Source organism: Gobio gobio, assembly GCF_949357685.1.
Source record: "Gobio gobio genome assembly, chromosome: 16".
Lineage (NCBI taxonomy): Eukaryota > Metazoa > Chordata > Actinopteri > Cypriniformes > Gobionidae > Gobio > Gobio gobio.
Genome location: NC_137109.1, coordinates 3,810,879 through 3,824,203, shown reverse-complemented (window position 1 = coordinate 3,824,203; position 13,325 = coordinate 3,810,879). Strand labels below are relative to the sequence as shown.

The 13,325-nt window shown below is 45.6% G+C and overlaps 1 protein-coding gene across 1 annotated transcript in view; it reads right to left on the bottom strand.

Moving 5' to 3' along the window:
* The window catches only part of itln3 (intelectin 3), a 10,394-nt gene extending 3,283 nt beyond the window's left edge, over positions 1-7,111 (bottom strand). Inside the window, exons 1-4 of the mRNA XM_079838814.1 lie at positions 6,903-7,111; positions 6,681-6,821; positions 1,158-1,405; positions 932-1,090 (exon numbers count right to left, since the gene is read on the bottom strand). Coding sequence (XP_079694940.1) covers positions 932-1,090; positions 1,158-1,405; positions 6,681-6,821; positions 6,903-7,053 — 699 coding nt within the window. The 5' untranslated portion in view covers positions 7,054-7,111. The remainder of the gene's footprint in view (positions 1-931; positions 1,091-1,157; positions 1,406-6,680; positions 6,822-6,902) is intronic.
* Positions 7,112-13,325: the final 6,214 nt, after the last annotated feature.

Here is a 13,325-nt window from a genome sequence, read left to right as displayed (position 1 = left end):
TTTGGGTTTATTTGAGACGCGCTCCAGTTAATCTGTAAAGCATGTGATCGCTCCCGCAATTATTGTCTGCTATAGACTATTTGCTTCTTATTTATTAAATCCAGGCAATTATCTGATTAAACGTTGATTAAAATTAAGATACAATTTAAACAAAACGAAATTCACATTAAAGAAAGGCTTTCTAAGCAAAATCATACAAAATTTCTTTCAAAATCATTTCTGACCTTCTGTCTTCTGACATATTGCGCATCTTTTCACTTTTCATAATCAATGTAGCCTAGATTTAATTGAAAAATAACATTATAATATTTAAACATAAACAGGAACTTCCTGTAAATGGTCTGAAAGTCCGAACCATACAGAAAACGCTTTCACACGAGAAACGAACCGAACCTTTGTTCAGTTTGATCTGGACCGTGACGACCTCTTTTCGTCAGACCACATTTCGTCTGTTTGGTCCGGCCCGTGGTCAGGGGAGATTTCACACCTGTCATTTTGATTCGGACCAAACTGAAAAGTCCGAAAATCCGGACCAAAAACATGGTGAAAATGTATTTTCTGATTTAATGGAGTGATAATACTGTAAAAACGTCAACTCTAATATATCAACAAGATGAAACAAGAGTTTTGAATATTCAGATTTGTGTTTCCTCACAATGTATGCAAATTAGCACCTACTTAATATTTAAAATATGTCTCATTTGCATATTTAAATTGCAACTGAAGAAAGTGATATCTGTTAGTTAAACGTTTACCAGATTCATCTGTAGTGCCTTCATTTTGTACCATTTATTGAGCATCCTTTGGCCAAACCAATAGTAACTTTTTATGATGACATAATACTTTAATGTTTAACAGGTTATTTTAGTTATTTTAGACCCGGACTATGCTGAGTGTAACCAGAGATCCAACAGGGCATAGTGTGTTTGACCTTGAATAAGTGGTAGAGGTTTCCACCGTGGTCCCTCAGGAACTGGTTCTCCGTATGGTAGCGCAGGACGGCCGAAGATGTCCAGTTTCCCAGCGGCTCATTATTGGGGATGTGCCACACCGACACGTCTCCCGCAGAGATGTCGTAGTAGCCAGGATTCTGTGGGATTGACAGCATTAGTACATCCGAAGGGCAGTCACATCCTCTCAGTGGTGTGATGATGCACCTTGTAGTCGTCACTAGTCGAGCCCTCTGCGGTGCCGAAGGTGGCGGCGTTCGCCCACGCCCCGTCTCCTTCGGGCTGGTTCTGGTCATTTCCCTGCTGGCTGGACCAGCGGTCTCCAACAGAGCATCTCCCTTTGAGATTATTCTCATGGACGCTGGCCACTAGAGTCCATCCACCACCGGCCGTGCTCATGTCACAGAACGCCTGGTAATACGTGCCACTCAATGTTGACAGGATGTACATGCCGTCTGAGGAGACACACAGCCTTTCAGAACTCACTTCCTGACATTCAATCATCATATAAAGCAAGCTGAAGCATGGGAGTTATGCAGTGAGCAAAAAATACTGACTACTGAAAACACTTCTGAGGTGATGCATTGAGATTTCAAGTACTACACTGCAAAAAAAATGCTTTTTTTACTTAGTATTTTTGTCTTGTTTTCAGTCCAAATATCTAAAAAATCTTACATTAAGAAGCATTTACTAGACAAGCAAAAGTTTTTGTCTTGTTTTGGGGAAAAATAACTCAAAAGTTTTTGCTTAAAATAAGCAAAATAATCTGCCGATGGGGTAAGCAAAATAATCTTGTTTTCTGTTTGAATTAAGATTATTTTGTTTACCCCGTTGGCAGATTATTTTGCTTATTTTAAGCAAAAACTTTTGAGTTATTTTCCCCCAAAATAAGACAAAAACTTTTACTTGTCTAGTAAATGCTTCTTAAAGCTACACTGTGTAACTTTTTTAGTTTATTCTTTGCTAAACACACTTAGTTCTTTCAAAAATATATGTGCTCATTAATGTATATTTACTTCTTTCAAGTAATAAAGTATTCTGGTAAGTTTATAATATGCCATTGTAAACACATACGGGTGAGGGTTTGAATGCGGGTCGCCATGTTGCTCCTCCATCTTGAAAGTACATTAGCCAAAGAGGGACAAACCCGTAAACTCAAGCTTGGCCTTTGGCGTTTTAACACTCGATGGCTCCGTGTCCAATGTGGACGAGGTCGAGCTGGAAGCCATGTTAATCTTGGACTAAATCGGAGTTAAAACGAAATCGGAATTGAGAGGAACAGAAACTAATATTCTCTGGATGGTCATACACAAGTTCACCACTAGATGGGGGAAAATATCACACAGTGTAGCTTTAATGGAATATTTTTTTAGATATTTGGACTGAAAACAAGACAAAAATACTAAGTAAGAAAAGCATTTTTTACAGTGTAAAAATGCTTTTTGGAAATTAATATATGGTTTTCAACATTGATAATCATCATAAATGTTTGTTGCGCATCAGATCCTCATATGAGAATGATTAGTGAAGGATCATGTGACACAAGACTGGAGTAATGATGATAAATCCAGCTTTGATCACAGGAATAAAATGAGCTATAATTTATTGTTGGGTTTGGGTCTGCCGTGTGAGTGGACAGATCGGATATTCCCGTCAGTCTGAGTCGTACATCATTTGAAAAAGCGACGGTGGTGAATGACGTCACCAACCACGGTCACATGACTCAATGGAGGACGAAGGCTTAACCCAGTGTTTTGCAGACCTTTAAAGAGGAAGCAGAAAGCAAAAGCTTGGGTCACTTTCAAAAGAAGATGATGCAGATATGGTCAACAAATCAGAACTGGGCATTAAGAGCGGCAGTGTAAATGCGGCCTACACTTTAACCCTCGTGTTATGTTGCGGGTCAATTTGACCCGTTTTGATTTTTAAGTCGTCTGATATATCAGTTAACCTATGTTATTTTTTCTTTCAATTTTGTGACTTTTTCTCATTTAGGGTCATGAACATGCAGTTTCAACACGCTGATGTGTTTTGACATATACACAACATTACTGTTACATACACGGGTCAATTTGACCCACATATTTTAATGTTCCAAGGCAACTGTAGATACCCAAAATAATAACACTTCTTGGTTATATTGTTATTTTAGTTTTTTATTAACCTATGAAGCTAAAAAATGAGCTTTTCCCCACTTATTTCAATACATAAATATTTTTTGTAATGGCACAAATGGTAAAAATTAGCTATAATTTATTTTTTCAATCTATCTGAAATACTATCTAACCTACATTGTTTTTCTTGAAATGTTGTGACTTCTTCTCGTTTAGGGTCATGAACATGCATGCAAAGTTTCAACATGTTGATGCGTTGGGAAATGTGTATACAGACATTTTATACACTCATGCTGTTCGCGGGTCAATTTGACCCATATAGACTGCTATTCAAAAGCAACTGTACAGACACAAAAGACAGCACACTTTAGTCTAGTCCTGAAGTGCCAGTGTCTTGCTGAGTTTAACAACTTTTCATGATTCAAAACGGTTAAATGGTGACACATGTCAAAAATGAGCGCATTGGAAACTGCAGTCAAACACACTCTCACTGAAAGCTCGTTTTTTAAGATATCAACCTCAAATGTGGAACAAAACCTGTTTAGATTTATGGCTTTGATTTTCTCACAGTTTTACAGTAAAACATGTTTTGGAAAATATCTATTTCATATAGAAATTGAAAATGGTATTTTGTGTGTTTTTCAAAACAATAAATGTAACTTTTTAAGTTTTTTCACCAAACTTCAGTCTGTGGTCCAAAACATTCAAGATTTATGAGATTTATTTCAGGTCCATGATAAAAAAGTGAATAAAAGGATTATCACTACAGCATAAATATCATTTAGTACAATAAAATTACTAAAATATGGTACAATCATTCATTGAAATTTAAAAAAGGTCATTTTTGACCAACACATGAACATCCCCAGAGGGAACTATAAGTAACTTATCAACTACATGTCTTATGGTGCGTTCAAGTCATGTCATGAAGATGATATTTACGAGTTGAACGCACATGAACGCCACCACGAAGTCGTAAATACCAGTGGGAAGTTGGAGATTTTCTTTACGCCCCAATCTGTACGAGTTGGGGGCGTGTCAGAGAGAAAATGGCGGAATCAATGGATGCAACGTCTGAAACTGTTGAAATTACTGGCATTTATCATGTGCTTGTTATAAATACAATTAGCCTAATATATAACCTAATATATACCGATACAGTTTACAGTGGCTTTAGAGTATGACATAGAGTAGACTGTTAAGTTAGAGTTAATAGAATAAGTTGACAAGTTACTTCTAGGCCTGGTTCCACAGACAAGACTTAGGGCGTTTTCACACCTGAAAGTTTGCACCAAGGTCCGAACCGAAGTTCATGTTTTGAGACATTTGGTACATTGGGTTAGTTTTGGTTTGGTTTCGCATTGCAATTATGCGAGTGCACTAAAGAACTGAACATGACACACTTGCGTCCACTCGTCTTCTTCTCTGTGGGCGGCATCTGGACATTGATTGGTTTGTAAACGGACGTGCGTCTGACGTCAGCGTCTTTGACAAGAGTGAATGAACGGACTCATATCGTTGCCACTATTGAACAGTCGCATTGCTGGACTATTTTTTATTCGTTACGTTTAAAAGTGGACATTTCAAGCTTTATATTCACATATTTCTCATGTTTGTGAGACGAGTATCTGCTGAGTTTGGGTTTATTTGAGACGCTCCAGTTCATGTGTAAAGCATGTGATCGCTCCCGCGATTATTGTCTGCTATAGACTATTTGCTTCTTATTTATTAAATCCAGGCAATTATCTGATTAAACGTTGATTAAAATTAAGATACAATTTATACAAAACGAAATTCACATTAAAGAAAGGCTTTCTAAGCAAAATCATACAAAATTTAGTTCAAAATCATTTCTGACTTTCTGTCTTCTGACATATTGCGCATCTTTTCATAATCAATGTAGCCTAGATTGAATTTAAAGCTACACTGTGTAACTTTTTTAGTCTATTCTTAGCTAAAAACACTTAGTTCTTTCAAAAATATATGTGCTCATTAATGTATATTTACTTCTTTCAAGTAATAAAGTATTCTCGTAAGTTTATAATATGCCATTGAAAATACATAAGGTAATGGGATATAACGGTGGTCGCCATGTTGCTCCTCCATCTTGAAAGTACATTAGCCAAAGAGGGACATACCCGTAAATTCAAGCTTCGCCTTTCGCGTTTTAACCGGTTTTAATACTCGATGGTACTGTACAAAATTCCCTCCCTCGCGCATGTGCGCGTCAACTTGTTCAGACGTGTCTGGTGCATGTGCAGAGAGTTTTCATCTCAGCAGCTCCAGTAACAGAGTTATACGGAGTTTTCCTGGCTTGTTTATTCCTCAAAAGTCTGTGTGGTATTTCTGTGTGTTAATAACTCCGTAAGTAATAATAGTTATTGTCATTGTAGATGTGTTTCAGAGTGTGTCATAGCGTAATTCAGTTGATGTCACCTCAGAAGTATTTTTGTGTCAACATACAATAGCGTAATGCTCACCTATTTGAATAATCATTCAGTTATTTTGTTATCAACAATGTTTATTCGTTTATAGAAAATACTTACTTGTAATGTATGTTGATGGAAATATGTATCAGGTCTGATCGGCATATTAACAATTGTTATACAGAGCGCACTGCAGTGCTAATGTTAAATCGGCTCACACACTTTTGTAACCCGACCTCGCTTGTTAGCAGCGGCAGCTCCGCTCCTTTTAATGCAGCTGCATTTAGCGCCTATATATGGTACAATAAGCTCTGGTTTAGGGTTACTATATACAAATGTAACTTATAAGTATAGTTATACAGTTCTCAACTGTGTATCTTCTGTCATATCATTATCATGTATATTTACCATCCTTATTTGTTCTCTCACAGAAACCACATTTATGTACATATCCACACAAACCTGTTTATGCCTTGCAATTGGATGACTGAATAAACATTACTAGCATCAAAGTTCACTCTGGATTAGCTGCAGTTCTTTCTAGCCGAATAATTAGGCCAGTTGAGTTCCAACCATCCCACTGCGCACAGAATATCCCACAGGCACCGTGTCGAATGTGGACGAGGTCGAACTGGAAGCCATGTTAATCTTGGACTAAATCGGCCACCGTAGGAGTTGAAACGAAATCGGAATTTAGAGGAACAGAAACTAAAATTCACTGGATGGTCATATACAAGTTCACCACTAGATGGGGGAAAATATCACACAGTGTAGCTTTAAAAACAACATTATAATATTTAAACATAAACAGGAACTTCCTGTAAATGCTCTGAAAGTACGAACCATACAGAAAATGCTTTCACACGAGAAACGAACCGAACCTTTGTTCAGTTTGATCTGGACCGAGACGACCTCTTTTCGTCAGACCACATTTCGTCTGTTTGGTCCGGCCCGTGGTCAGGGGAGATTTCACACCAGTCATTTTGATTTGGACCAAACTGAAAAGTCCGAAAATCCGGGCCAAAAAAGGTGTGTGTGAAAACGCCCATAGATTAAGCCAGGATTACTCCTTAGTTTAATTAGGACATTTAAGTCGCCTTTGAAAACAACATTACTGCTGTGCATCTAGTTAGCCCAAACCTTTGCCTGTAGCGTGTGTGAGGATGAAGGTTTGCCTGGACAGCCCTTACCCTGCGCGCCGGTGTTCTTCTGTCTGATCTCCAGGCAGCTGCGGGCGAGAGTCCTCAGTCTGGCGTGATACTTGCCCAGCTCCGGGTTGACGTAAGAGCCGTTGATAATGATCGGCTTCGGGGTGACCGAGGCTCCCAATACTGCAAACAACACAGAGATATGACCTCCACATTCACTGACACATTTCAGAATAACTGCTTATCAATATTCAGTCCACTCACTTGTGTGCTGTAAGTGCAGAAGGCACAGGAGGAGGAAAGCGCAGCGCAGCATCGTGTCGAGTGTCCAGCTCTGCTGACCGCCGGCTTTTATCTCCATCTGGAGTGGAACTGCTATTGAGCAACACTGGCTGAGTGTGTAATCATTAAACATGGGATTGGAAATCAGGGAAATGCCCAGTACATCTTCACAGGCTGTTTACTTATTCTGCAACTTATCAGTTTGTTATGGGACTTTACATCCATATTTGTGTTCTTGGCACGTGCTTTCATCACAACATATTACGGGAAAGTGTTTGTGAAAGTGAACCCAACCAATGTCCACTGAAGGGTCTGTCCGTCTGTCTCAATGCCCTTCATTCCAGGCATTTCCCAATGTGATGAATTCCCAAAAACAGATCCTTTGGGGAATTCACCACATCAAGTTAGGCAATGTGGTTTGTGCAATATTTAGTAATAATCCAAAATTAGCTTGTTTTCAATATACACTCATCAGGCGTAACATTATGACCGGTGAATAACACTGATGATCTCTGTTAGTGGGTGGGATATATTAGGCAGCAAGTGGACATTTTGTGTTAACAGTTGATGTGTTAGAAGCAGGAAAAATGGGCAAGCGTAAGGATTTGAGTGAATTTGACAAGGGCCAGATTGTGACTGCTAGAAGACTGGGTCAGAGCATCTCCAAAACTGCAGCTCTTGTGGGCTGTTCCCGGTCTGCAGTGGTCAGTCTCTATCAAAAGTGCTCCAAGGAAGGACCAGTGGAGAACCGGCCACAGGGTCATGAAGGACCAGTGGAGAACCGGCCACAGGGTCATGAAGGACCAGTGGAGAACCGGCCACAGGGTCATGGAGGACCAGTGGAAAACCGGCCACAGGGTCATGGAGGACCAGTGGAGAACCGGCCACAGGGTCATGGAGGACCAGTGGAGAACCGGCCACAGGGTCATGAAGGACCAGTGGAGAACCGGCCACAGGGTCATGAAGGACCAGTGGAGAACCGGCCACAGGGTCATGAAGGACCAGTGGAGAACCGGCCACAGGGTCATGGAGGACCAGTGGAGAACCGGTCACAGGGTCATGAAGGACCAGTGGAGAACCGGCCACAGGGTCATGGAGGACCAGTGGAGAACCGGCCACAGGGTCATGAAGGACCAGTGGAGAACCGGCCACAGGGTCATGAAGGACCAGTGGAGAACCGGCCACAGGGTCATGAAGGACCAGTGGAGAACCGGCCACAGGGTCATGGAGGACCAGTGGAGAACCGGTCACAGGGTCATGAAGGACCAGTGGAGAACCGGACACAGGCTCATGAAGGACCAGTGGAGAACCGGCCACAGGGTCATGGAGGACCAGTGGAGAACCGGCCACAGGGTCATGAAGGACCAGTGGAGAACCGGCCACAGGGTCATGGAGGACCAGTGGAGAACCGGCCACAGGGTCATGGAGGACCAGTGGAGAACCGGCCACAGGGTCATGGAGGACCAGTGGAGAACCGGCCACAGGGTCATGGAGGACCAGTGGAGAACCGGCCACAGGCTCATGAAGGACCAGTGGAGAACCGGCCACAGGGTCATGGAGGACCAGTGGAGAACCGGCCACAGGGTCATGGAGGACCAGTGGAGAACCGGCCACAGGGTCATGAAGGACCAGTGGAGAACCGGTCACAGGGTCATGAAGGACCAGTGGAGAACCGGCCACAGGGTCATGAAGGACCAGTGTAGAACCGGCCACAGGGTCATGAAGGACCAGTGGAGAACCGGCCACAGGGTCATGGAGGACCAGTGTAGAACCGGCCACAGGGTCATGAAGGACCAGTGTAGAACCGGCCACAGGGTCATGAAGGACCAGTGGAGAACCGGCCACAGGGTCATGAAGGACCAGTGTAGAACCGGCCACAGGGTCATGAAGGACCAGTGTAGAACCGGCCACAGGGTCATGAAGGACCAGTGTAGAACCGGCCACAGGGTCATGAAGGACCAGTGGAGAACCGGTCACAGGGTCATGAAGGACCAGTGGAGAACCGGCCACAGGGTCATGGAGGACCAGTGGAGAACCGGCCACAGGGTCATGAAGGACCAGTGTAGAACCGGCCACAGGGTCATGAAGGACCAGTGTAGAACCGGCCACAGGGTCATGAAGGACCAGTGTAGAACCGGCCACAGGGTCATGGAGGACCAGTGGAGAACCGGCCACAGGGTCATGAAGGACCAGTGGAGAACCGGCCACAGGGTCATGGAGGACCAGTGGAGAACCGGCCACAGGGTCATGAAGGACCAGTGTAGAACCGGCCACAGGGTCATGAAGGACCAGTGTAGAACCGGCCACAGGGTCATGAAGGACCAGTGGAGAACCGGCCACAGGGTCATGAAGGACCAGTGTAGAACCGGCCACAGGGTCATGAAGGACCAGTGGAGAACCGGCCACAGGGTCATGGAGGACCAGTGGAGAACCGGCCACAGGGTCATGGAGGACCAGTGTAGAACCGGCCACAGGGTCATGAAGGACCAGTGTAGAACCGGCCACAGGGTCATGAAGGACCAGTGGAGAACCGGCCACAGGGTCATGAAGGACCAGTGGAGAACCGGCCACAGGGTCATGGAGGACCAGTGCAGAACCGGCCACAGGGTCATGAAGGACCAGTGGAGAACCGGCCACAGGGTCATGAAGGACCAGTGGAGAACCGGCCACAGGGTCATGAAGGACCAGTGTAGAACCGGCCACAGGGTCATGAAGGACCAGTGGAGAACCGGCCACAGGATCATGAAGGACCAGTGGAGAACCGGCCACAGGGTCATGAAGGACCAGTGTAGAACCGGCCACAGGGTCATGAAGGACCAGTGTAGAACCGGCCACAGGGTCATGAAGGACCAGTGGAGAACCGGCCACAGGGTCATGGAGGACCAGTGGAGAACCGGCCACAGGCTCATGAAGGACCAGTGGAGAACCGGCCACAGGGTCATGGAGGACCAGTGTAGAACCGGCCACAGGGTCATGAAGGACCAGTGTAGAACCGGCCACAGGGTCATGAAGGACCAGTGGAGAACCGGCCACAGGGTCATGGAGGACCAGTGGAGAACCGGCCACAGGGTCATGAAGGACCAGTGGAGAACCGGCCACAGGGTCATGAAGGACCAGTGTAGAACCGGCCACAGGGTCATGAAGGACCAGTGTAGAACCGGCCACAGGGTCATGAAGGACCAGTGGAGAACCGGCCACAGGGTCATGGAGGACCAGTGGAGAACCGGCCACAGGGTCATGGAGGACCAGTGTAGAACCGGCCACAGGGTCATGAAGGACCAGTGTAGAACCGGCCACAGGGTCATGAAGGACCAGTGGAGAACCGGCCACAGGGTCATGGAGGACCAGTGGAGAACCGGCCACAGGGTCATGAAGGACCAGTGGAGAACCGGCCACAGGGTCATGAAGGACCAGTGTAGAACCGGCCACAGGGTCATGAAGGACCAGTGGAGAACCGGCCACAGGGTCATGAAGGACCAGTGTAGAACCGGCCACAGGGTCATGAAGGACCAGTGTAGAACCGGCCACAGGGTCATGGAGGACCAGTGGAGAACCGGCCACAGGGTCATGAAGGACCAGTGTAGAACCGGCCACAGGGTCATGAAGGACCAGTGGAGAACCGGCCACAGGGTCATGAAGGACCAGTGGAGAACCGGCCACAGGGTCATGAAGGACCAGTGGAGAACCGGCCACAGGATCATGGAGGACCAGTGGAGAACCGGCCACAGGGTCATGGAGGACCAGTGGAGAACCGGCCACAGGGTCATGGAGGACCAGTGGAGAACCGGCCACAGGGTCATGGAGGACCAGTGGAGAACCGGCCACAGGGTCATGGAGGACCAGTGGAGAACCGGCCACAGGGTCATGGAGGACCAGTGGAGAACCGGCCACAGGGTCATGGAGGACCAGTGGAGAACCGGCCACAGGGTCATGAAGGACCAGTGGAGAACCGGCCACAGGGTCATGGAGGACCAGTGGAGAACCGGCCACAGGGTCATGGGCGGCCGAGGCTCATCGTGGGGAGCGAAGGCTGGCCCGTGTGGTCTGATCAAACAGACGAGCTACTGGAGCTCAAACTGCTCTGGTTCTGTACATTCAGGACTGTCTGGCACATGTGGATTCAACGCGTATCAGATGTAGGCCAGATGTTGGCTATTTTTCAATCACCGATCTGTGATTTTTCCTGCCCCTGGTCTTAAAATGAACATTTAGGTCAGTCGTGCGCCCTGCCCTGAACACACCTCATTCTCACCCATTCTCATGTCTCTGCTCATGGAGCAGTCATGACAGATTGGTGTCAGGATGTCCTCAGGATGAGGTCTGAATCATGTCACCTGTGGAGTGTTTAAGAGGCTGCGCTCTTGTCTTGACAGGTTCCTGAACACACACAGGTGTCAGTAAAGGCCCTCAGTCTCTCTTCACCCTCACAGGGGACGTAAAGGTCAGCAGCCGCTTGCAGAAAACGTACCTTTATTACTTAAAGTCCCCGTGTGGTGAAAATCAAGTTTTTAATGTTGTTAATATGTATATGTGGTGTTTTTAATATGCTTTAAGACAAACCAATCGCAAATTCATAAGCCAACACCATTTAAAACTGCAGTGAACCAAAGACGCGGTTTGAAATCGCTGGTGTTTCTGATGTCAAAAACTACCTTGTAACCAATCATGTCAGTGTATATCATTAACTATGAGTGCTGTGGGCGGAGCTTTAGCATATCATTAACTATGACTGCTGTGGGCGGAGCTTTAGCATATCATTAACTATGAGTGCTGTGGGCGGAGCTTTAGCATATCATTAACTATGACTGCTGTGGGCGGAGCTTTAGCATATCATTAACTATGAGTGCTGTGGGCGGAGCTTTAGCATATCATTAACTATGAGTGCTGTGGGCGGAGCTTTAGCATATCATTAACTATGACTGCTGTGGGCGGAGCTTGAGCACATAATTAACTATGACTGCTGTGGGCGGAGCTTTAGCAAATCTGGCCAATCGTGGAACGGCTGTGTCGTCATCAGAGCCCGTGCAGCCTCATGCAGTCGCTCTGGAGAAACTGCACCGGCTGTATTAGCGGCTGCTCTCGAATCGCTCTCGCGGTGCTTTGTTGACATACGTCACTGTCACGTGGCGTCGGCGCTGCCTCAAGTCGGACAAAATTTCTAACCGGCATGCACTGCTTCAACTCAGCCGCCGATCGGTCTGCGCATCGCTGGGTGAAGTCGAACAAGCCTTATGACTGCTGTGGGCGGGGCTTTAGCATATCATTAACTATGACTGCTGTGGGCGGAGCTTTAGCATATAATTTACTATAACTGCTGTGGGTGGGTTTTAGCATATCATTAATTATGACTGCTGTGGGCGGGGCTTGAGCATATCATTAACTATGACTGCTGTGGGTGGGTTTTAGCATATCAGTAACTATGACTGCTGTGGGCGGGGCTTTTGCATTTCATTAACTATGACTGATGTGGGCGGAGCTTGAACATATCATTAACTATGACTGCTCTGGGCGGGGCTTTAGTATATCATTAACTATGACTGCTGTGGGCGGGGCTTTAGCATATCATTAACTATGACTGATGTGGGCGGGGCTTTAGCATACTATTAACTATGACTGCTGTGGGCGGGGCTTTAGTATATCATTAACTATGACTGCTGTGGGATGCAGTGGGGTAAAGCGTGCCGCCACTGGACTCTAGAGCAGTGGAGACATGTTCTCTGAGTGACCAATCACGCTTCTCTGTCTGACAATCCCATGGACGAGTCTGGGTTTGGTGGTTGCCAGGGGAAACGGGACTTGCCTGACCTCAACCCGATAGAACAGCTTTGGGATGAATTAGAGCGGAGACTGAGAGCCAGGCCTTCTCGTCCAACATCACAAATGAAGAATCCCCATAAACACACTCCTAAACCTGGAGGAAAGAAGAGCTGAAGCTGTTAGAGCTGTGAAGGGTGGGCGACTCCATATTAAATATTAGGAATGGGATGGCGTTAAAGCTCATGTAAAGGCAGGCGTCACAAAACCTTTTCCAATATGGTGTATCTTTAGTGAAATTAGTGCTCACGAGCTGAGGAGGCATAAAGAGTCTCTGATGTGCCCATATTTCCTGCACACACAGATGTTTGAGACCCACTCCTTCTATTTCAGTCTAATTTAATGAGGGGGTTTTATCTTCTTTCAGCTCAAACTTCCAGTCTAATTCCTGTCTTTTCTTCATCTCCTGCTGGACTCTCTCTCACTCAGAGATGAGCCTTTGTGATATAGTTCAACAGAATGGATCACTTTCGTTGTGATGTCCTAAGTCTTTTCATCTTTGCTGCGAGATGACGGTGCGGCTTGTTTGTCCGATGGCCATCGTTGTTGTGAATATCCATCTGGAGATAAGAGGCTGTTGTCTGTCAGGAA